Source organism: Monodelphis domestica, chromosome X (genome assembly GCF_027887165.1).
Source record: "Monodelphis domestica isolate mMonDom1 chromosome X, mMonDom1.pri, whole genome shotgun sequence".
Taxonomy (NCBI): Eukaryota; Metazoa; Chordata; class Mammalia; order Didelphimorphia; family Didelphidae; genus Monodelphis; species Monodelphis domestica.
In genome coordinates, this window is record NC_077235.1 from 1604873 (window position 1) to 1629032 (window position 24160).

Here is a 24160-nt window from a genome sequence, read left to right on the forward strand (position 1 = left end):
CCTTGATGATTTCTTGAAAGATGCTGTTATTCATCTTTTTTTTTAATCATAGCTTTCAGGGAGTCCAATAATCCTTAGATTATCTCCTGTATTTATTTTCCAGGTCATCTGTTTTCCAAATAAGGATATTCCACAGTTTTCTTTTTCAGTTTTTTTAGGAAAAAAACCTGTGGCCTGAAGTCAGGGAAGGCATCATGGAGGAGTTTTGTCATTTAAGGGGAGGTCTTGAGGAATGGGGTCAATTCTTGGTCTGGATACTCCTATTTCCTTTCCATCATGAACTCCTTAAATTGTTAACTCTAGCTCCCTCTCACCTTTGAGAGCCAATGAAAACATTGCTGGGACTCTTCACCTCTGTGCTCTTGTCACCTCTGTAAGCCACGTTGGGTTTGAAGCTTTTAGTCAGTGGCTGGTTTTAAAAATGCTCTGGAAATGGCGTGGAACTTGGATATTTCAGGGTGTCTTGGAGGGGAGTTGCTAGGTATACAGATGCCACTGTCCCTGAAGACTGCTTCTGTTCACAAGGGGGCTTCCGTGTCCAGGACTCCAGGGCCGTGTGCCAGGCCTCTGTCTTTCCTCCAGGGTCTTCCCAGTGAGGCTCTTGTCAGCCTTGAATCTAGCACATCTGCCTTCAGTGCCTGCTTTTGAGACAGGGCAGTCCTAGTGGCCCGCCTCCGTTCTGGATCCTGGCCACCTCTCTCTGGCCTAGTCTTCACTCCAGGGTCTTCCCAGCACCCTGCCTCAGCTCTGGATTTGGACCACCCACTGGTGTCCAGAGAGGCTTCAGAAAAGGTGACCAAATCTAATGGCTTTTTGTCCAGTCCTCATCTTGACCTCTTCATAGTCTTGGGCCCTGCCAGTCCCCCTGTTCTCTTGGATCCTTCTCCTCAGTATCGGTTACTGAATCTTCGTTCAGGTCATGTCGACCAACCAAAAGTGTCCTGGGCCCTCTTCTTCCTCCTAACGGGCTTTGTCAAAGACACCTTCTGCTACTCCGAGGGGGCGAGGTTACAATGTAATTGGGTGGGGTAGCTAGTAGCACAGTGCCTGGCCCGAAGTCTGGAGGACCTGGGTTCAAATCAGCTACTTCCTAGCTGTGTGACTGGTCAAATCACTGAACCCCGATTGCCTAACTCTTGCCTCTCTTCTATCTAGAACTGATACTAAGACGGAAAGTAAAGAGTTTAAGAAAAAATATAATTGGGAGATATATCCCTCCTATGTGCCAGGCACTGGGCTAAGCACTGGGGAGATAGCCTCTGCCCTCAGGAAACTTACATTCTAATGGGGAAAGGCAGCTGAAATGGGGGGATGGTGTCAGGAATGGGTCCTGGGCCCTTCCTTCACCTGGAAGTTCTGGGAGGGATTGACCAATCAGAGGAAGGAGCTCCAGGGACAGGAAGGATCTTCCAAGGTGAGGAGGCTGTTTGGTGAATGATTGGGAGGTTGGAGAGTTAGAGCCCCCTAGTTCAAATCCTGTCTCTGTGTGACTGCAAATCACATCAGTTGGGCTTAAAGAGATGGGTTAAATGACTGCGTGTATGTGGGCCAGCAACTTGCTTAACTGCTCAGTGCCTCAGTTTCCTCATCTCTAAAATGAAGGAGTTTGACTTGATGGTCTCTAAGGACCCTTCCAGCTCTAGTTCTATGTAGGCCTCTATCCCTGGGCCAGCTCACATCATCTGCTTTGTCTGAGACTGGCATTGAATTTGTCCTTGCTTATGGTTCTTCCACTTCCATCTGCCATATGACTGCTAATTGGCTAACCATACAGCCGGTCCTCTGATGCTTACCTTCGATCTTCTCTCATTCTATGCTCTTGGACACCACGGCGATAGATCCCTCCCAAGGACATTGTTGTTTGATGGTGAGCTCTGGGAGATGTTTTGTTTCCATGGTGCTTAGTACACAGTAGATGCCTCATCAGAGTTTGGTGACAGATGGGGGTAGCACTTCACTTGGGGAGCATGGATTGCATTCTAGCGTCTAGTTGATGGGAAGTGAGGAAGTGGGTATAGGTTGGGATAGAATGCCTCTGGGAGAGGACAGGAATGCATAAGAAATTGGAAGTCCAGGTTTCACAGTTATAACAACATCATAATTTCTTTTTCCAGTTTTAGAAAGTATTATAATGTAGGCATATTCCCAAAGGGTGCCCCCAAAGTGACCAAAGCTAAAAAAGGTACCAAGACTGGTAATAACCTGTTAATCCAGACTATGCAGCATCTCATGATCTATTGGTCCAGAATCTCTAGGACTTTGTAGCGATTTTCTTCCTGCCTGTTAGACTGAGCCTTTGGTTTTTGCAAATTGAACTTTGTTTTCTTCCATTACAAATCAATTCTCTCTCCCTTTCAATTCCTTCTTCCCTTTCTCCCTTCCCATGTGAAAAAAAGAAAAAAAACGATTGCGACAAACATACATCATCGAACAAAACTAGTTCCCCCATTGGCCATGTCCTCCAAAACATGGCTGCATTCAATGTAAGTGACATTTCTGAAGGGTTTCTTCTGGGTGAGGCTTGACGGGTCAAGACCAGTGATTGTGAACCTTTTAGAGACCTAGTACCCAAACTGCAACCCTCACACTGCATGTGAGCCTGCCACCTTAGCCCAGGCAGGGGAGGGAGGAAGCACTCACATTGGGCTGCTGGGCTGGGGGGGGGCAGTGGGTCATGTGAGTAATGTCCTCAGGCATGTATTTGGAGAGGGTGGAGGGAGCAGCCCTCCCCCCAGCACATGTGCCATAAATTTGCCAACAGGGGTCAAGGTCTGGGAGGCCTGTGGGAAGGGAAAGGAAGAATGCAGGGGGAAATGGGCTGGGGGCTGGGAAGGTGAGGCAGGAGCTGAGGTCTAGACTTCAGACAGGAGAAGGAACGTGTTGGGGATCAAATGGTAGACAATGATTTAGGTTGTTAGCCAAACTGATGGGAGTTTATCTCTGCAGGAAGAAGACATGCCGGGTGGCCGACTGCTTCTTGGCTGAGCTGTCCAATCCCTCATCGGACTACGTCAAGTACTTTCATCTGAAGAAGGAAGAGCTGACTGCCAAGCTGTATCAGTTGTATAATTCCTCCATCTTTAGGGAACAGGTAGAGGCTGTCACTTGGTGAAAGGGTGGGTGGGGGTACAGAGTGGGAAATATGGGACTTTGTGCCCTCAGGGGGATGCTGGGTAGGCCAGTGGACACAATATACCAGAGATCAGATAGCAGCACACATTCTACCAGCCAAGGGGCTTTGGAGGAGGTTCTCAGGGAAAGAAGACTTTTCTGGTGGATGGACAGGATTTCAGAGACACAACGTAGTGGAAGAAGTCTAGATGAAGGGAACCGAAGATGGAAAGCACATAGATCCAAAGGGGGTTAGGGGGGTTAAGGTGGTACAGAAACTGGCATGAATGACTGCATATGTGGTGGGTGGGTGTTGGGGAATTGTGAAAGATGGGACAGGGGAAGCTAAACTTTGATTCCTCACAAAAATCTAGAACACGTTGTTGATGGCATATGGGGAGAGAGAGAAAAAGAAATACTTGTTACTGAAAAAATGAAAAACTGGGAGAAAAAACTCATTGACGGGGTGACGTATAGGCATGAGTTTGAAATGTGCTTGGTTTGGAGTCAGGAAAACCTGTGTTTGAGTCCCCTCTCCCTGCCTCCCAGGTACTCTCAGCCTCAGTTTCCTCATCTGTAAAAGGGAATTATTGATCCTCCTCAAAGTCATTGTGAGGACCAAATGAGATTTATCAGAACTACTTTGCAAACCGTGAAGGGCTGTAAACGTACACTAGTCCCCTGGCCTTCTCCCTCCTCTTCTCTTCCTTTTCTACTACCTCCTCTTTGAAGCCCTTTGCAATCCTCCCAGGCAGTAGTCATCTGGCTTCTGGAACCTCACACAGTCTTATATTTTGTCATCATCGTCATTGACTAATTGACTAAATGTCTGACTCTTCATGACCCTGTTTGGAGTTTTTCGCCAGTCCTGGATTGAAGGGTTCTTAATCTCATAGACTGAGCTGGCTTTGTGTCCTAGCTCCCAGTGAGCTCCAGGAGGGTCTTATTTTCGCTTTTTTTCCTCTTAAGGAAAGGCTTTTTATATGTGGCACTTGAAACAAAATGCCGCGTGCCCCAAGCAGATCATCTTTTACGTGTGTACATGAGTGTGCTGCTTTGCAAGATGGAGACTAGGGCCATATGGAGCTTCTGCTGCTGAGCTGGAGTCCCGCTGCCTGGACTAGAGTCACTCCATGCCTTCATCCTTAGCATTTCACTCTGACTAAAGTATAGGCTTTTTTGGGCAGTTGTTTGGGTCATAATCCCATTTGGTTGGGGGAAAGTGACTGACTGACTGACTGACTGAATGAGAGAGAGAGAGAGAGAGAGAGAGAGAGAGAGAGAGAGAGAGAGAGAGAGAAGCATTTGTTATGCACTTACTAAAAAGGAGGGAGAAAAAGACAAAAGTGAGGCAAGTCCTTGCCCTAAAGGGGCTTCTAGCAGAGAGAGACACACATAAAGGAAGGCACTGAGGGACAAAAGGGGCAGGCCATGGGGGCTTGGGTGACAGTGTTGAGAGGGTGGAAGGGGTGGCAAGAGTGCACTCCTGCTCTGATCTGCTTAGGGACGCTTTCCTGACTGCCCTCATTTGTTCTTTGCCCTTAGTTACCTGAGAAAATCAGCATAACCTGGAACAAGAAGCTTCGTACAACTGCAGGATACTGTCATGTTTCAGGCAAGGAAAGTGGTCCACAGTCATCACGCTCCATCAGAATTGAGCTTTCTGAGAAAGTCTGTGACTCTGCAGGTAATGGGACAGATATGCCTCCACCGAGGCAATGAGTGGCATGCCCAGAGTGGGACCCGAACACCCTTCCCAACACTCTGGCTGATAGCTTCAGCTTCTCCCAGGCACCTGGGCCAGAAACCTCAGAGTCATTTTTGGACTCTCCCTACTCCCCTGTTTCTCATCCCAAGCTAGTCACTAAGACCCAGTCCTTCTTCCTTGGTGATAGTCCTTTTCTGCTCCTGTTGCCACCACCTTAGTGCAGGCCTTCACGATCTCACACTTGGATTGTTAGAGTTGCCTCATACTTTGGCTGCGTCCTGCCTCCATTCTCTTTTCTTCCAGGCCATGGCTGTAAGTGATGGTATAGAAAAAGCTCTGGGTTTGGAATCCGAGGATCCATGTGACCTCGTCCAAGTGCCTTTTCCTACTCTGAGCCTCCTTTTTCTCCCTTATCAAATGAGGGGACTGAATCAATGTATATCTCAGGACCTTCTCAGCTGTAACTCCTGTGGTTACCTTCCAGTCTGTCACCAGATTAGCCTTGAAAAAAAGTTCCTAATGCTCTCTTCTCCTTGGTACTCTCTGCTTTATGGGTTTTCATGCCACCTCTCTCTTTCCCTTAGTCTTGTCAGTGGAATTACTAGCCAGAAGTGAATTTGAATTTGGCTATAACATTCTTGGGTGTTGTCAGTTGGGGATTAAGTATTGGAAGTGATCTGTGGATTCTTTCAATCTCAACTTTTTCCTCTTGTTCTAGAATATCGGGGCAGTTTTCTTGGATAATTTCCTGTAGTATGATGTCCAGGCTTTTTCTTTTGTCATGGTCTTCCAGTAGACCAATGATTCTTAAGTTGTTTCTCCTGGAACAATTTTCTGAATCTTATGTTTTGTGAATGAGGTGCTTCATATTTTCCTCTATTTTTTTCATTCTTTTGATTTTGTTCTATAGTGTCCTGCTGCCTTGTGAAGTCACTTGATTCTAGGTGTTGTATTCTGGATTTTAAAGTCTGGATTTCATCTCTGGCTTTTTGGTCATCCTCCTTCTGGTCTGATTTTCTTTGGAGGTCATCTTTCATCTCCTTTGCCTCATCTTTCAAGCTGGTTAATTTTGACTTTCAAGGCACTGTTTTCTTGTTTTAGTTCAAGTGCCTCTGTGTCCAGATGATTTATCTTACTTTTTAAGTTCTTTTCCCAGTTGTCTTTAGCCTATCTTAATTGTGTTTTGAATTGTATTTTGAGTTCTTCCAGAGCCTGTATCCAATTCGCTGGGTTTTCTGCTTTTTTGCTTGGTGTTCCTTCATCCTTCTCTGTTCCGTTTGCTCTTTGTTCGTTGCCTGTATAGAAGCTGTTGATTGTGATTTCTTTTTTCTTTTTCTCTTGTTTCCTCATATTTACCCCCTTCTTCACTCCCTGCCTGTGCTCTTGCTCCTCTCATTTTTTTGTGGTTTTGGGCTTTTCTTTCAGCCTTCATCCTTGGAGCTTTGTCAGCAAATCTCTCAACATAGTCTGTGGGGGAGGGGTGTTGGAGTTTGAGCATCCCTGCTGTCTGAAGGCTTTGATGGGATTAAGTCCAGCTGGGTTGAGCTGGATTTGCCCTGAGGATAAAACGTTGGGGGGGGGGCAATATGGAGTGCCTCCACTGCTGCAACTAGGCTGCCTGCTCTGCACTTCTTCTCTAACTGCTTCCCCACCACCTGTGTTCGATGCTCTGAGCCTGGCACTGCTTTGCCCACAAGGTACTCCCTCCAGAGCAATACCTTTGCCTGCCCAGGGGTTCCAGCTGCCCTGGAGGCTTAGTGCTCTAGGTGGGGGGGGGGGCAGGACCTTCTTTCTTCCTTTCCCTTAAACCCAAGTGTTCTCGAATTCTGGCTTTTGGGGGCATACCTTTTAAATTGAGTCCAGCAGGAGGGTTCCTTGGCTTTGTCTTGTTGTTAGGTTTGATTTTCAGTCCCCTAGGAGCATTTAGTTTGTAATAGGTAAGGAAGGGTTTTCAGAGGTCTGAACTTTCACTGCCTCTATGGCGCCATCTTGACTCTGCCTCCCCAGAAGTGAATTTGAGCAAAAGGAGGCTGTAGTAGGAGCTGGCCAGGGTGGGGGTGGAGACAGATAGTTGTACAAAGGAGAGAGCATTAGGCCTGGGTTCAGGGAGACTCATTTTCCTGAGTTCAAATCCAGCCTCAGACACTTGCTAGCTGGGTGACCCTGGTCAAGTCATTTCTCCCCACTTGCCTCAGCTTCCTCATCTGGAAAATGATCTGGGAGCGGGAAATGGCAAACCACTCCAATATCTTTGCCAAAGGGTCGGACGTGAATGAGATGACCGAATGGCATCAAAGGCAGTGAGTAGCGGAGGGAATCGGTCAGAAAGGCATCTGCTGGCTGAGTGAGTAAATTCCTAAGAAAGCGAGTGAACGTTATATTCCAAACCTGTCTCCCTACTGTGGATTGTGGTAACTGTGTCACTTCAAGAAGAAGAGCTTGGAACTGCACATGTATTTCTAATGGTGACATTCTAAAAGACCTCCCACCTCTTTCCCCCCCGGGCTGCCTTTTGAAACAGATGATTTGCTGGTAGTTCCAAGTACTGTGGGACAGTGCCTTTGGCCGCTAACTAGCTTCTCCTCCTAGCTTTCTGACCCTTCTGCCTCAGTCTCCTTTGCTGAACTTTGGTCCAGGTAGGTCATGCCCACTAACCACCGGTGGCCCCCAGGGCTCTGTCCTAGACCGTCTGCTCTTTTCTTCTCTCTCCTAGACCCTCTTCCCTTTGCTTCTCTCTCGTATCAGTCACCTCGGTGACCTCAACAGCTTTCTGGGTTCATATATCATCTCTGTGCTTCTGATTCCAAGATCTACTTATCCAGCCCTAAGTTCTCTCCTGACTTGGTCTCCCACCTCTTGGACATGTTGAACTGGCTGTCCAGTAGGCGTGTCCAAACTCGTCGTCTCTGCCCAACCCTTCACTCTGCCTGACTTTTCTGTTACTGTCAAGGACGACCACCATCCTCATCTCAGCCTCACGATCTAGGTGCCATGCTCGGGCCTGTGTTCACCCCACCGATGTCCAGTTCTACCTCTGAGCATCTCTTGAACATACCCCCTTCTGCCAGTGGTGATGGTCAGGTCGGGTTCAAGTGTAGCCAGCAGAGAGACAGCCAATAGATTGGTGAGAGTGTGGACGACAGGGAGGGCAGTGTTGGAGAAGAAGGGCTGGCCTGGGCAAGGAGGAGAGTTCACGCTCTTCCCGTAAGCTGGGTCAGGAGAAGAGAGAGTCTGAAGGCCTCTGATTGCCGTGGCGTGAGGAGGCTGGGAGGAAGGGGAAGCACTCGGCAAACAGCCTCCTGTTTTTGGCGAAGTAGAACATTTTCAGGCTCTCCATGGAGAGGGTGGAGGTAGGGGTGCCGGGAAGGCGAGAGGGAAAAATTAGTGGGGCAGGGACTCCATTAGGGGTGTAGCATTGCCTCGCTGTAGTAAGGGCCCACTTAGGATTCTGTAACATCAGTTTTCAGTTAGTGTGGTTTGGAGATTTCCTCCAGCCCCCATTTTGCAGCATGTGAACAGGTGTGAAAAGAATGGATGGGGGAAGGTTTGGGGTTGCCATGTGGCATAGGGTGAGGGGGTAAGAGCCTCAAGCGTGGACTTGAGTTGGTTCACCGATGGCAGGGGGGGTGTCAAGACAGATATAGGAGGAGAGCGTAGCCAGGATGGCCTGGACTAAAACTGAGAGTTGGAGAGAATGGAGAGGTTCATGAGGCCCGGGTTAGGAGTCATAAAGCAAAGGAAAAGGGGGAATGAGAAAAGACCATGAACAGGTAAAGGGATTTCGGAGTTCGTGACCACAGAACACTTGTGGCCGCATGTGTGGTCAGTATGACTGTCTCTGGGTGTAGGGGAGGGAGGGAGGGAGGGCGGAGGAAGAGGAAGAGCTCATGGGAGATGAGTAAGTTGAGGAACTGGGGGGAGCAGTGTTGGTGTTGTATTGGAAGGGAGCATCAGTCTGGGTGCCCATGTCGCCCGGCATGAGGGCAAGAGTCAGGGAGGAAGGACTCTAAAGGTGGTACCGAAGGGGGCAGATCAAAGAGATCAGTGTCCTTGGCCGGTAGACGATTGCCGTCGGATCCGGACCACACACTGGGACAGCACGAATGTCACGGGAGAAGTTGCCGAGCGGTGGTGGCAGAGGGGGTCTGGAAGTGTCAGGGTTGGGGGTGAATGGGAAGAAGGAGTTCCCAGATTCCTAGGCGATGAGAGGGAAATGTGGCCAGTGGTAGAAAGGTGAGCTACGTGGCTGCTTCATGGGGTCAGGGGATGCCATGGTCCCTTCTGGAAGGTTTATGCCCAAAGATCTGCCCTGGTGCACCCAGAACTGCCTGTGGTTAAACGGTCCCACAATTAGGACATTCATTATAAGTACACGTATGAATGTGGCGATTGCAGAGCCAGGTAAGGATGCTGCTTTGCCCTCCCCCCAACAGATTCCCCAAGACTGCAGGTGGGCAAACAGCTCTTGCCCACCCCCGCCCCCTCCAAAGAACAACTAGGAGCCAGAATCGGGGAAGTCATTTTTATTTGTTTTCCTTTGTTACTCTTTCTGGGCACGGGGCCTGCAGGGTCTGGTTCTTGGGCTCTGGGCCTTTCTGGGCCTTCACCTCCTGGAGTCTGGGCTCACTCTCCTGTCCTGGCCATAGAGCTTAAAGCTAGGCTAGCTCCAGCCTTCTCTCTGGGGCTCCACCCTGAGCCATGGCCACTGGCACAAGCTGTTCCACCACTCCGGGCACTCACGCGCATCACCCGGGGCTTCTCCACCTCGGCTCCCGGAGCCCTTTGGTGGCTTGGGGAAAGTCCTCGGAACAGCTAAATGTCATTTAGAGGCCAGTGCAAAGCAAGAGGTCCTGGTTGTCATCCATGTCCATGGCCCCCGGGAAGAAGTGCTGCCCCGCACCTCGTGCCGGAGGCCTTGAAGGGGACAGGCTGGCATCTGTGGAGAAATGGGGTAGACTAGGGGAAGGCGGTGAGAAGCGAAGCCGGGCTCTTCATCTTTACAGGCCCGAATAGGAGGCCTCCGTGGTCTCAGACCAAGAGGAACCTCTCCGAGAAGATGCTGGGGTGGGCCGGAGGAGCGCCTTCCGGCCCGGGCAGCCCAGTCTCACCAGCAGGGTCCACATCCGGTCTCGGAACTTGGCCCCCACGAAGGCGTAGAGCAGGGGGTTGAGGCAGCAGTGCACGAATCCCAGGCCCGAAGCCACGGACTTGGCCACGTCCAGCCGGCTCTCCCAGTCGCAGTCCCGGCTCACGACCCTCAGGTCGAGGAGGATGTCCAGCAGCGTAGTCAGGTGGTAGGGTGTCCAGCAGAGGACAAAGGCCACCACCACGGTGACTACGACCCGCATGGCCCGAAGCCTTCGCTGTCCCCGAGAGCCCAACAACACCAGGAGGATGCGAGTGTAACAGTAGGCCATGATGAGCAGAGGCAAGAGGAAACCGGCCAGGAGCTGGAGGATGCTCAGGGCCGTGTGACCGGCGGGGGGGAAGCTATAAAGGCAACGCGTGGCGTTGAGGCGGGGCTCATGCCGGGCTGAGAGGAAGAGCAAGTCGGGCAAGGCCAAGGGCAGGCAGAGTCCCCAGACCCCAGCAAACGTGAGGGTCACACGTGTCCCAGGGCCCCGCCGGTAGAGTCGGGCAGCACATACGATGTTCAGGTAGCGGTCAAAGCTGACGCAGGCCAACAAGAAGGCCCCGGCGTAGAAATTGATCTTGAAGAGGGCCCCTGCCACCTTGCAGAGGCCAGAACCGAAGACCCACTCCCGGGCAGCCTCCACAGCCCAGAGTGGGAGGGTCAGCACCAGCAGTGTGTCAGCCAGAGCCAGATGGAGCAGGAAGGTGTCGGTGCTGCTCAGGGCTGGGCGCTGCCTCACAAGGACGGCCGCCACGGCTCCATTTCCCAGCAGGCCGAAGAAGAAGAGAAGGCCGTAGAGGGCAGGCAGGAAGGCCTGGTCGAAAGCCAGGATGAAGTCTTGGCCACAGGGTGGAGAGGAGCAGCAGGGCGCCGACTCATTTTCTGGGTAGTCGTAGGGAAAACTGCTGTTTTCCAGGAAGGCGAGATCATCCAGCACAAGGTGCTGGGAAGGGACCTGGGAAGTGACGGTGGAAGGGTCGGGGCCTGGGGGGCTCAGTGATAGGCTGCCCAGCCCTTCCTGGTACTCTGCCCTGGAGCTTCCCCTTTTCGAGAAGGGCCCCTCCACTTCCCATCTTGTTGTGGTGCCTAGTCCTCCAGAAGCCTCCCCTCTCCCCTCTGGTTCCCCTCCAGCCCCAGCCCTGGGCATCAGGGGAACTGGCAGCCTGGAACCACCCTCTGGGCATCTCCTCTGGGGCTTCTGGCTGGGAAACAGCAGTACCCGGTCCCCCACCCCCCACCCCCCCCCCTGCAGTGGGTGGAGGCTGCCCCACATAAGCCTGTCACCAGGACCTTGGGCCTGTTCTCTCGCCCCCGCCCTGACCCTCCCTGCCACCCTACGCCCACCCCAAAGTGCTCCCCTCAGGCTGCAGTTTCACCCACCCCATCAAGTGTGTGCCCAAACGCTACTTACTGCAGACATGATGGCTGTCCTGGAGCTCAGCAGCCCTGGGCAAAAGTGGCTCCAGGGGTTGGAGGCTGTGTGCTGCTCTCTGCCTCCCACCAGCCAGCTGGGGGTTGAAATCTGGACTGAGTAGCTCAGAGGAAGTGAAGGTACAGGCAGGCGGGCAGGCAGGTGGGCGGGTGCACTCCCCCCCCAACACTAGGCTCCTTTACACAAGAGAATCCCAACAGAAGTCCATCTCAGCCACAGGGCAGCCTACAGGGAGCTCAGGCCTGCCTCTGCCCCCTCCCCAAGCAGCCAGCCCTGGGGTGAGGGAGAGTGGGGGGGGGGGGTAGTAGTAAGGGGCAGCGCTAGGGGCAGCCACCACTTACCACCTCTGCTGCTGCTGCTGCTACTTTGGCATGATGAGTGATGGGCATTGCTTCTGGGCCAGGGCTGAAATTCGTGGCTTGGTGCATCTGGAAGGAAAGCTTCAGCCTAGGGCATAATCGCCAGGGAGAGGGAGGGGAGCCTGGGGCACAGCCCCAGGCAGCCAGCATTGAGTCAGCACCTCCTGGGTACCCACCCTTCCCTCGAAGAGCTCCCAATGGCACCGGGAGGACAGCCTCAGGTTCCCAATCTCTTTTCTCCTCCATCCATCCCACATTCCAGTTTGGTTACCTCTGGGGTGCAGGGTGGTCTGGGGGGGATGCCCCAGGGGCTTCCTGGGCCTTGGAAATGGCCTTCATTTCCTCCTTCCCTCCCTCATGCCATCTGTGTAATTCCCCCCTGGAGGACTGCAGATGTACAGGGGAATCTGGGACTGCCAGGTCCATTCCCCTCATTGGAAGGTGAGGCAGCTGAGGCACACAGCTTAAGTGCCCAGCCTAAGGGCACCCAAGCAGCTTGGATCCCGGGTCCTCTGACTCACTGTACCACTGAGGGACTGTGTTTGCCACGAGCCTGTCTCTTTCCACATGCAGAGAGCAGCGTCAGGGAAAGGGTATGTCAAAGGAGGGCATGACTGAGAAGGGCTGCCTAGCTTGGACTGGAGAGCACAGCAGGGGCCATTTAGAGTGCCCTGCAGCTGGGCCCCAACAGCCTGACTGCCTGTCCTCCAGCCTCTAGAGCCTTGGCCAGCCCTGGTCACTAGCTTCCAGAGCAGCCCAGTCCAATTTTCACCAGCTCTCAGTTTGAATGAGTTTTGATCTAGCAAAGCTACGCCCCGATCCGGGGTAGCCCTCGTGTGCCTCTGCCGTCGGGGCTCAGACACTCTCCCACGTTTCAGCCTCTCAAATAGGCAATGACTGCTCCCACCAGACAGAGACAGATAGCCAACACTCGCCAAGCTTCTCCTGTGGGCCAAGTGCCGTGCTCAGCCACGGGGACAAAAAGACAAGAAAAGGAGCTCCCTGTCTAATGAGGGAAGCTGAAAAGGACGGGATGGGTGTGATGTCACAAAAGTCTCAAAGTAGTGTGGCTGGTGGGGAAGGGGAAGAAGACCCTGATGGCGGTGGCGGCAGTGGCAGTCGGAGCCCCTGGCCCTGCCCTTTTTGAGTCTGTTTCTTCTGCAGCCTAAAGGGGCCCAGGCCCTTCACCCGCTTCTCCCTCAGCAACCTTGGCCTCTCACCCAGGTGATCCGTGGTGGCCAGAACCCAAAGGCCGGTGGAGGTGATCCCCAGGAGAAGCCTCCATTTCAGGGACTAATAGCAGGAGGGGGCATTGATGCAGGAACCAACATTTCTGGGACATCCACTGCGTGCTGGGCATCGGGCTCCACTCGGGAAGTCCAAAACCCAATGGTGGTGATCCCCTCCCTCTTTCTAAAGAAAATATTGAGCAGAAGCCGGCCTTACCCCGGGTCGCACCCCAACTTGGGGCTGGTCCCAGGCGAGCCGTTGCCTCGGTTTCCTCGTCTGTAAGATAGAGGTGATGACCCCTCTGGGATGTGCCTGGTGAGGCTGTGGTGGGCCTCAAAGGAGATGACGTGTCCATAGTGCTTGGCTTCAGGGAGGGCATGAGCCAGGCTTAGCCTAGAGCAACCTCTGCTGCCCCTGGCACTGAAGGAATCCGAGATGGAGAGGGTTCTGGGAGCTGGCAGCGGACAGCTAGGTGATGAAACAGGGGGAGCCCAGTGGGCTAAAGGCCCCCCAGGAACAGTGGCAGAGGCACAACTGGAACCCAGTCCAGGGACCGTGTCTGGGTCTGGGCATTCTCCCCACTGGCACCCAGGGTCTGACCAGATCAAAGGATTCGCCTCTGTCGCCCTGCCCAACCGAGCGGGTAGAGAATCAGGAAGGGGCTTTGCTCAGCCAGTGATTTCCTCCAGGGGTGATGGGCAGAGATAAGAGTTGAGCCTGGGAGAGGAAAGGGGGGAGGGAGGCAGCCGGCCCCCCTTCCTGCCCTTCCCCCAGACTCTGAAGAGAGGCAGGCTGGGCTGGGGTCAGGAGGGAAGGAAATTACTCAGAAGGAAGCAGCTCCAGGCGGGCCTGTGGCAGAGGTGTGAAGAGCAGAGGAGCACCTGTATCCTTTCCACACCCCTGGCCTCCTCCAGGCAGGAAGGCTGGGGGCTGCTTTGAGCTGCTGTTGTCTTCACACCTTGGGGCTGTGGTTGGGGGGGAGGGAACATGGGGGCCCTTCTAAGCAGCTCCCCCAAAGCTGGGTTCTGAGGAGGGAGTGGAACTCAAGGAGCGGGTGGGCAGGTGAGGGCTGTTCCTTCTCTGGAGGATCTAGACCTAGATGGCCTCTAGTCAGGGGTCCCCTGAACTCCCTCCTCAGAGAGGAGCTCCCTTGAGGAGGCCAACAGCCTTGGTCAAAGTGAGGAGGAAGGGAGAGGAGGGCGAGGCCCACAGGAAGAAATAGAAAGTCGGGCACTGAGATTGAAGAGGTGGATTCTGGATGGATCCGTGAGGCCTGGTAAAATGGCAGCCAGTCTGAAAAACTGGGGGGTGGAGGGGCAAGCTCAGGGGGAAGAAGTGGTACTCAGTAGGCCAGAGGACTCTTGGGAAGGCCCCCCCACCTCCCAGGAGGCCTGGGTTCCGCTCCCGAGACCCCCGCCATTCTGAGGCAGAATTACTCTGGCCCCAACACTCCAGCTGAGGTCCCTTGGGGCTCGGGGATTCCGTGAAGAGATTTTCCTGTAAGCAAAAAAGGATGAACAGAGATTTAAGTCCATTTGGACATTGTGAGCACAGGGTTGACCATCTGGGATTGGTACTGCTTGCTAGGGACTGGGATCCAAGAAACTGGGGAAAGCAGGAAGGCCATGGGTCCCAAGGCCTCTCGGCCCTGCCAGTCAATGTTTGGTTCTGCAAAGGACCCTGGCCACGCTGGATTTCTTCCCTCTTCTCCACCTGGAACCCTCCTAGCCCCTGGCAAGGCAGACAGGAATCAGGGAGAGCAGCCAGAGCTCCCGGACTCCCAGAAGGGCTGGCTTGACTCAGTCTGCCACTTTTTAAGCTTGGAAGATCTCTTCCTCTTGACCAGTGTTCCTGGCCTGCCCTCTAGGCACCCTGGGTTGGAGCTCTGGGGATTGGACATAGAGATCTAGGTGTCAGCTGCAAAGGAATGGTTCCAGAATCCAGGAGACTTGATGGGGAGGGTGGGAGGAGGGATGACAGCAGGAACAGACTACTGGATCGATAGAGGGATGGAGTGGGGAAGGAGAGAGATGCAGAGATAGAGAGGAGAAAGACAGGCTGATTGGCACAGACGCAGCTAGAAAGAGAATGAAGTGCATGAAGATGGAGATGCAGAAGATGGAGACACATATGGTCACAGAGTGAGAAGGACAGAGAGAAGAGACTGACGGAAATCGTGGAGCTTTGGGACAGAAGGACAGCCAGAGAGGCCCGACACCGGTCTGTGAATGAATCTCGGAACTGACCAGCTCACCCAATCAATGTGTGAACAGCTCGGGGCCTCCTGGGCTCCCATGTGTCCACTTCTGCTTGGAGTCGTCCAGTGAGGGCAAGGAGCTCCTGGGGCAGTCAAGGAGCCAGAATTAACCCTCTCACTGCTTCTACCTCTTCTTCCTTGGTCTGCCCTCTGGGATAAAGCACAGTGGCTCTAGTCCTTTGGGATTCTCCTCAACAAAGGGGGACTTTTGGGGTTTCAGGAAAAAGCAATCCCATCCCGATTGAATTCCTATCCTCGGACTCTCATACCCAAGAAAACGCTTAAGCCACCGCCCGGCCTCCTCCAACAGCGTCTTTCTCTTTCGGTCTGTTTGACCTCACTGGGAACGTTGAAGCAAACAAAGCAAAAGAGGATAGAGGATAGATGGTGCCAATTTGGCGTTTACTGAGGCAATGGGCTTCGGAGGTGGGTACCTCTCCCTCTGAAGGCATCTGACTCCTGGCACTGATTTTTCTTGTCCAATTGCTCTGGTTGGCTTTTGTAGCTCTCCATCTATACGGCCAACGTTTCTACAAGGCTTGCAAAACACCTTTGTCCATTAGCTTCACAGTGAAGACCAGGAAAACCTTCCTTCATTCAACCCAGACCTGTGGTTAGAAAAGCTTCCTCCAAATGCTGCTCCAAAAGCCCATTCGAAGGAAGGAAGGAAGGAAGGAAGGAAGGAAGGAAGGAAGGAAGGAAGGAAGGAAGGAAGGAAGGAAGGAAGGAGTGAGCCTTTTGTTCTGCTTTTAGAAAAGGCTCATTCTAAACAACAGGCTATGCATCAGCAGGTTCTTCTTTTCATATCTAGTGAAGAAACCAAGTAACTTTGTTGTTAATGTGCTCTCTGAGGGTTTGACTCCCCAGTCTTTCCTTCTGGTCAAATTTCCTTCCTGGCTCCTCCCAGTCCTCCCACCTCTCTTGGAATCCTGCTCTTTCTTCAAGGGCAGCTTCTTCCCTGAAGCCTTCCTTGGTCTCCTGCCTTGTAGTGTTTTCTCCCCAGTCAAATTGCTTTGTAGGCTTACTTTTCTTTGTGTGTACACCAGGAAAAAGGCACAATGTTTGGTACATGCCATCCATGGTGTCTGACTCTTTGTGACCCCATTTCAGGTTTTCTTGGCAGAGGTACTGGAGCTAGTTGCCGGGTCTTTCTCCGGCTCTCTTTACAGATGAGGAAACTGAGGGAAACAGGGTGAAGTGACTTACCCAGGGTCACACAGCTGGTAAGTGACTGAGTGTTCTGTACACAGTATGTGCTCAAAATTTATTTGGTTAATCGGATTGAAAGAGAATCTTATAGACACTCAAAAAAAAAAAAGAGAATTTCCAACCTTTCTTGTTCATGAGCCACCTCCCTCCTTTTTTTTCTAGCTCTCCATCTCCCTGATGGCATTGTTTCTGCACCCCGTGGCACATAATTCTGCACTGGTACCATGCTGTAGCCCAGCAGTGGGTGGCACGTTGACCCCAAGAACCCCCAATGGATGCTATGTCGTATTGGGATTTAGTTTGTGAACCCTTCCCAAGGGACATTTGCATCTGGTTTGGGCAGCACCTTGGCAGCTGGACTCCTCCACTTTAACCACTCTCACTTCCTGGCTTTTTCTCTATTGCCCATTGGGTGGGGGAACTTGTGAGTCCTTTGCAGTGTGTGGCATTCAGTGATTCAGAAGCCATTCACTATTGCCAAGAGAATACTTCAGAAAGATGGCCCTAGGTTTCTTGATGTCATTATTTTTTTTAATTTTAAACATTATTTTATTTGGTCATTTCCAAACATTATTCACTGGAAACAAAGATCATTTTCTTTTCCTCCCGCCCCCCCCACCACCACCACCACCTTTCCCTCTCCCGTAGCCGACGCACGATTCCACTGGTTATCACATGTATTCTTGACTCAAACCCATTTCCCTGTTGTTGGTATTTGCATTAGTGTTCATTTAGAGTCTCTCCTCAGTCATATCCCCTCCACCCCTGTAGTCAAGCAGTTGCTTTTCATCGGTGTTTTTACTACCACAGTTTATCCTCTGCTTGTGGATAGTGTTTTTTAGATCCCTGCAGATTGTTCAGGGACATTGCACCGCTACTAATGGAGAAGTCCATCACCTTCAATTGTTCCACAATGTATCTGTCTCTGTGTATAATGTTCTCCTGGTTCTGCTCCTCTCGCTCTGCATCACTTCCTGGAGGTTGTTCCAGTCACCATGGAACTCCTCCACTTTGAGCACAATAGTATTCCATCACCAACATATACCACAATGTGTTCAGCCATTCCCCAATTGAAGGGCAGCACCTCATTTTCCAGTTTTTTGCCACCACAAAGAGTGCAGCTATGAATATTCTTGTACAAGTCTTTTTGTCCATTATCTCTTTGGGGTACAAACCCAGCAGTGCTATGGCTGGATCAAAGGGTAGACATTCTTTTATTGCCCTTTGGGCATAGTTCCAAATTGCCCTCCAGAATGGTTGGATCAATTCACCACTCCACCAGCAATGCATTAATGTCCCTACTTTGCCACATCCCCTCCAGCATTCATTACTTTCCTTTGCTGTCATGTTAGCCAATCTGCTAGGTGTGAGGTGATACCTCAGAGTTGCTTTGATTTGCATCTCTCTGATTATAAGAGATTTAGAGCACTTTTTCATGTGCTTATTAATAGTTTTGATTTCTTTGGCTGAGAACTGCCTATCCATGTCCATTGCCCATTTATCAAATGGAGAATGGCTTGATTTTTTGTACAATTGATTTAGTTCTTTGTAAATTTGAGTAATTAAACCTTTGTCAGAGGTTTCTATGAAGATTTTTTCCCAATTTGTTGTTTTCCTTCTGATTTTAGTTTTTTTTTGTTTGTACAAAAACTTTTTAATTTGATGTATTCCAGATTATTTATTTTGCATTTTGTAACTCTTTCTAATTCTTGCTTGGTTTTGAAGTCTTTCCCTTCCCAAAGGTCTGACATGTATACTATTCTGTGTTCGCCTAATTTTCTTATAGTTTCCTTCTTTATGTTCAAGTCATTCACCCATTTTGAATTTATCTTGGTGTAGGGTGTGAGGTGTTGATCTAAACCTAATCTTTCCCACACTGTCTTCCAATTTTCCCAGCAGTTTTTATTGAATAGTGGATTTTTGTCCCAAAAGCTGGGATCTTTGGGTTTATCGTATACTGTCTTGCTGAGGTTGCTTGCCCCCAGTCTATTCCACTGATCCTCCTTTCTGTCTCTTAGCCAGTACCAAATTGTTTTGATGACTGCTGCTTTATAATATAGTCTGAGATATGGGACTGCAAGGTCACCTTCCTTTGTGTTTTTTTTCATTATTTCCCTGGATATCCTTGATCTTTTGTTCTTCCAAATGAATTTTGTTATGGTTTTTTCTAAATCAGTAAAAAAATTTTTTAGAAGTTCCATGGGTATGGCACTAAATAGATAGATGAGTTTGGGTAGGATGGTCATTTTTATTATATTGGCTCGTCCTACCCATGAGCAGTTAATATTCTTCCCAATTGTTCAAGTCTAGTTTTAGTTGTGTGGAGAATGTTTTGTAGTTGTGTTCATAAAGTTCTTGTGTTTGTCTCGGGAGATAGATTCCTAGGTATTTTATTTTGTCTAAGGTAATTTTGAATGGGATTTCTCTTTCTAGATCTTGCTGCTGAGCTGTGTTGGAGATATATAGAAAAGCTGATGATTTATGTGGGTTTATTTTGCATCCTGCAACTTTGCTAAAGTTGTTGATGATTTCAATTAGCTTTTTGGTTGAATCTCTAGGATTCTTTAAGTAGACCATCATGTCATCTGCAAAGAGTGATAACTCGGTCTCTTCCTTGCCTATTTTGATGCCTTCAATTTCTTTTTCTTCTCTAATTGCTACTGCTAGTGTTTCTAGTACAATGTCAAATAGTAGGGGTGATAATGGGCATCCTTGTTTCACTCCTGATCTTATTGGGAATGCATCTAGTTTATCCCCATTGCAGATGATATTAGCAGATGGTTTTAGATATATACTGTTTATTATTTTTAGGAATGACCCTTCTATTCCTATGCTTTCTAGTGTTTTTAATAGGAATGGGTGTTGTATTTTATCAAAGGCTTTTCTGCGTCTATTGACATAATCATGTGGTTCTTGTTGGTTTGCTTGTTGATGTGGTCAATGATGTGGATGGTTTTCCTAATATTGAACCAGCCCTGCATCCCTGGTATAAATCCTACTCGATCATGGTGAATGACCCTTCTGATCACTTGCTGGAGTCTTTTTGCTAGTATCTTATTTAAGATTTTTGCATCTATATTCATTAGGGAGATTGGTCTATAGTTTTCTTTCTCTGTTTTTGGCCTGCCTGGCTTTGGGATTAGTACCATGTCTTGATGTCATTATTAAAAGTACCACATGTCAGTGAGAAGCTCAGACAAGGCACCAATTCATATAGGTTTGGTGAAAAGAGAGAATTAGGGAAAATCCATATTGCTGAAAGCACCTATGCCAATTAAATATGGAGACTCGAGGCAGCTGAGTGACCCAGTGAATAGACCTCCAGGCCTTGGAGTGGGCAAAATGTTGGATTGGAATCATTTGGTCTCTTGGGCTGGTCTGCTGCCTGTCAAATGTTCTGTCTGTGTCTTGTAGGGAGGGCCCCTTCCAAGTTCCCTTTTTGCCCTGGAGGATCATGTCTGACTTCCTGGGATGTTATTCCATGGCAAGAGTCATTTTCTTGTCCTTTTGGCTATGTCCCATCTCACTTGTTCTCCCCACCCCACCCCCCACCAGTCAACATTTATTAGGCACCTACTAAGTGCCAGGCTAAAATGGGGATACTGAGATTTGTTTATCAAGCAGTCCCAGTCCTCAAGGAGCTAACAATCTAAAAGGGGAGGGGAACAGCCCAAAAAAGGAGGCAGGAGGGTGGGGGAAAGGGAAGGGGTACCAAGCTCTTGGGGCATCTCATTCACCATTCCCTCAGGTGAAGCCAGGCAGTAGCAGCATCTGTGAGTGGTATGGACTGAAACTTCAAGGGGGCATTGGGCAGAGCTTGGCACTCCTATAAGGATTTAAATTGGGGTTTTTGATTCAATAAGGGAGTTATAAAGTAATGTTGTGGTTGCCAATTTTAAACTATTACAGCTTAAGTCCAAATGACTTTTAGCAGCTTTTATTTACAAAGAGGTGGAAAGAGTGAAAGGGGAAAATGTAGTTAAAAAAGGAAGATTCCTAACTAGCCTACCAACCCTAAGAGCTTCTCCAGTGAAGTGAAGTCTGATTCAGCACCCCTACAGGAGGCTTCCTCAGGTCTCAATGGAGCCTTCAGCCAGAAATCCACCAGTGCAGCCTCCTCTAGAGCCCAAGCCACTCACCCAGGGAGCCAATACAGAATCCAGGGAAAGAGTCTCCTCTAAAGCCAAGGCAGGAATCTCAGCCAATCTCTCCAAACTCCAGGAAAGGAATCGTGTCCTAGACCACATTGGCCTCTTTTTATACCCCTTTTTACGCATTATTTCCTGTCTCTTCCCCACCACAGAAACCAATTGCCATCTTTCAATTTGTGTAGTACTATCCAAGGTGGGGGGCAGTGCTTGTGGCCTTTGGGGGTGTGAATTAGTAAGTGACTTGAGAGCTCCCTTACCTAATGTTTAAATGGGGTACTTTAAGTTCTTGATTTGATTAGCTAAAAATAGGCCAGGAGAGAGTTAATCCTATCTTCACACTCCCTATCAATCAGAGGGTGAGGAGGCTGAGGCAGGCAGTGTCCATCACAGTTCCAGGGAAGAGCTCAGGAGGTGAGAGTCCCTAAGCCCCTTTGTTGTCTGGGAGAGGGCTTCTCTTGCTCCCTGAAAGCTCAGTGATGTATGGAGTAGTCTGGGAGGCAAAGTGGAGAGAGGAGCTGGAGGAGGCTGGCTTCTGCCCTCTGAGAAGCCAACAGGCATTGGGAAGAACTTTTTCCTGGCTGCTGGGAGGCTGTTCCTGAGCAGTTCTGGCTGAAGTCCCGGATTCAGTGATGATCTTTTCTTCTTTCTCCTCTTCCTCCTCCCCCTCCTCCATTCTTCGTTCTATTTTTCCTTTGTGTGGAAGTTTCTCAACTTGTGGGCTGAGCCACAGATTTAAGTTCCAAGCTTCCTTCTTTCCCACATCAGGCCTTTTCTTCCTGTTTCTGTGGGGCTTTTCCCACCCTTGCCTCTCTGAGATTCTTCCCATTCTCTTTTGAGGACTTCTACACCCAGAGGGAGGTTTCTCTTGAATTCCTTGGTCTGGGAAATGGCCCAGCATTCCTTTGGTGCACAGGACTTCCTCAGTGTCCTGGGGCGTTGCTCTGCACCTTCCTTCTCTTTGCCTGCACTGACTTTTCTGTGGAAGATCCATTCGGGAGGGGCTTCTCCCTCTCCTCTCTTTTGGTTGCCAGACTTTCTCTTTGCTTGGCACCTTTCTTCTTGTTTTGACACAAAGAAGGGCAGCTGGGCTTATACCATCTCTCTCTATCTCTCTGGGCCATCTTGTTGCAAGGCCCCTGCTAAGGCTTTTATAATTGTTCTCTTGCCTTAGGTCACTCACCTCCGTGTTCACACCATCCCAAATGCATCCATTCCACCCCAAAGTACTTTTCTTAGGATTTTCTTAGCACATGTCGAACCATGTCATCCTCTATTCTCAATAGACTGCTGTGGCTCCCTATGGACCTTGGTGTAATATAGACTCTTGGGGGGAGCATTTCAAGCCCTCTATAACCTGGAACTAGGCTGCCCTTTCACCTTTATTCTGTGTTACTCCCCTTTTCATGTTCTAGAACCTGGTGGGGGGTGGGGGGACTTCTTGTCTCCAGTCACCACACTTGTCACAATATCTTTTGTCTCCAAGCCTTTGTGCTGGCTGGCACTCAGGTCTGGAATGCTTAATCTCTCTGTACCTCAGTGTCCCCATATGTAAAAGAGGTCCCCAAAGCACTTGATTTGGAGAGGCACAATGGAAACACTGCTCCATTGAGAGCCAGAGAATCTGAATCCCTCTGTCTTGTGATGGCCCTTCAGATATTCCAAGCCAACTAGCATGTTCCTCCCAAGATTTTTCTAGGCCAAACATCCCCAGTTCTTCCCCCCACCCCACCCCCATCCATGTATAACGGTTAAATTCAAGGCCTTTCACTACCTTCTTTGTCTTCCTTTAGACATACCCCAGTCTACCTGCATCCTTCCCAAAACATGGTGCCCAGGTGTGATCCCATCAGGTCAGAGTAAGGACCATGGGACCATGGCTTCCCTAGGCCAGGGCACTAGACCAAAGAACCTGTTGACTGTCATGACTACCATATCTCAGGGGTGACTCATCTGAAGCTTATGGTACACTAAAACCCCGGGATCTTTTTCAAATTGCTCCCTAGTCATGCCCTCTCTATTTCCCAGCATTCCTTTCACTACACCATACAGCTTCACCATTCTTACTTACTGAATCTGGGATTTCATCAGCATGAGGAACTCATGATATATAGCCACTCCTTCCACTGATGCAGATGGGCACCCTGTCCATTACTTAGTGTACAGGGTACTGCAGGGTTCAATGACTCACTCACGATCACACATAGCTGGTGCTCATTAGAAGCAGAAGTCTTGAGTATAAGACCACCTTCTATCCACCACACTGCCTCCCCAGGGAATAAGCTTTGGTGGATGGCCAGGGTGCTCAGGTCTAACCCCCGTGCCTCTCCCTCTGTCACCTTAGCTCCCATCACTCCTTTGACTAGACCTTGGACTTAGTCATCTGGGCCACTCCCATCCCCAAAAGATTCTCCCTATTCCCCACTTTGTGCATCTCCATCCTGCTTGAGAAGCTGTGTGTCCCAGTAGAAGAGCTCTGGCTTTGGGGTCAGAGGCCCTGGCCTCCACTTCCAGCTTGACCATTTAGGACCTGGTGGCCCTGGGTCAGTCAGCCTCCCCGTGCTCCTTAGATGAGAAAACTGGATCAGGAGGCCTCTTGGAGGGCCCTTGTGGCTCTGGTATCTCTGATATGCTGATCCCTGGCCTTCAAGGACTGGCCCAAATGCCACCCATCCAGTGAAGCCCTCTTGAGGGTTCTCATCTGGAACTGGGGACAGTGTTCCTCCACTCTCTCCCCACTCCTTTGGCACATGCACTGTCTGTGATGGTTGGTTCAGGGCTTTACTTGCAGAAGCATCAGGGGTGGGTGGTTCTGGCCAAGAAGACTTGGAGCTCCCCTCCCTGGGTACGTAAGGTGGCTTGCTTGCACTTCTTGACTCAAATGGCATGAACAGCCTAGCACAGGAGGCAGCAAGTTTCACCTGCTATCCCAGGCCTCTCCAACCTCCATCTACCATTTCTGATTGTGCTTTTCAGAGGCCAACCTAAGAATGCCCAATTCCTCTTTCACGAGATGGCCCCTCAAGTATTTTAGACAAAAGCTGGAAGAGAGGGAGGGGCCTCAGAGGCCATCTATCAGTCACTTTGGTAGGCTTACCATGAGACAGAGGCAAAGCATAACCAGAAGCTGCCCTCGAGGAGTTTCCATTCTACTGGAGGGTCCAAGACCCTCTACACATAAATAGGGACATCCAAGTCCCTTTCTGAGAACTCAAATATAACCTCAGAGGTGACGGCACTAGGAGCTGGGAGCAACCAGAGAGAAATAATCCCGAAAGACAATGCAGGAAGTAGTCCTTAAGGTGAATGGGGGGGGGGAGTTTGGGGTCATCATAGACCGAGGTAAGGAGGAAAAGCATGCCGGGGCTGTACAGGAAATGTGAAAGAAATATCAAGTATATTCTGGCTGGATGGTGAACTGCATGAATGGGGCCAGGGGCCAGTAATGTGTAAGAAGAGGGAAAGCTAGGAAGGAGTGAAGTTCTCAAGATGCCTAAGTGCCAAAAAGGGGAGCTGCTATGAGATCCTACAAGTACTAGGGAGCCACTGATGTGAACTGAGTAGACGGAGGT

The 24160-nt window shown here is 50.2% G+C and overlaps 2 protein-coding genes and 1 long non-coding RNA gene across 8 annotated transcripts in view; 1 reads left to right on the forward strand and 2 right to left on the reverse strand.

Moving 5' to 3' along the window:
• The first annotated feature begins 210 nt into the window (after positions 1–210).
• LOC103098855 (short transient receptor potential channel 5-like) overlaps positions 211–24160 on the forward strand; it is a 39648-nt gene continuing 15698 nt past the window's right edge. Inside the window, exons 1-3 of the mRNA XM_007507621.3 lie at positions 211–2483; positions 2947–3091; positions 4657–4798. Of these exons, the coding sequence (XP_007507683.3) occupies positions 4718–4798 (81 nt within the window). The 5' untranslated portion in view covers positions 211–2483; positions 2947–3091; positions 4657–4717. The remainder of the gene's footprint in view (positions 2484–2946; positions 3092–4656; positions 4799–24160) is intronic.
• Positions 9328–13741, reverse strand: LOC130456148 (C-X-C chemokine receptor type 3-like). 5 transcript variants are annotated; one of them, XM_056809428.1, is made up of 4 exons: positions 13191–13741; positions 11727–11813; positions 11365–11461; positions 9328–10908 (listed from the first exon to the last, which is right to left on the reverse strand). In XM_056809428.1, exons 3-4 carry the CDS (start codon positions 11371–11373, stop codon positions 9817–9819), a joined length of 1101 nt encoding a protein of 366 aa, XP_056665406.1. In that variant the 5' UTR covers positions 11374–11461; positions 11727–11813; positions 13191–13741; the 3' UTR covers positions 9328–9816. The 5 variants fall into 5 exon arrangements, with proteins under 5 accessions (XP_056665406.1, XP_056665405.1, XP_056665404.1 ...); XM_056809427.1 differs by having other exon boundaries at positions 11365–11561; XM_056809426.1 differs by having other exon boundaries at positions 11365–11561; positions 11727–11832.
• LOC130456149 (uncharacterized) lies at positions 13747–16950 on the reverse strand. Of its 2 annotated transcripts, none has more exons than XR_008914662.1 (3): positions 16257–16950; positions 15229–15867; positions 13747–14471 (listed from the first exon to the last, which is right to left on the reverse strand). It is a non-coding gene; the product is annotated as an uncharacterized LOC130456149 (long non-coding RNA). The 2 variants fall into 2 exon arrangements; XR_008914661.1 differs by having other exon boundaries at positions 15229–15381; positions 15501–16950.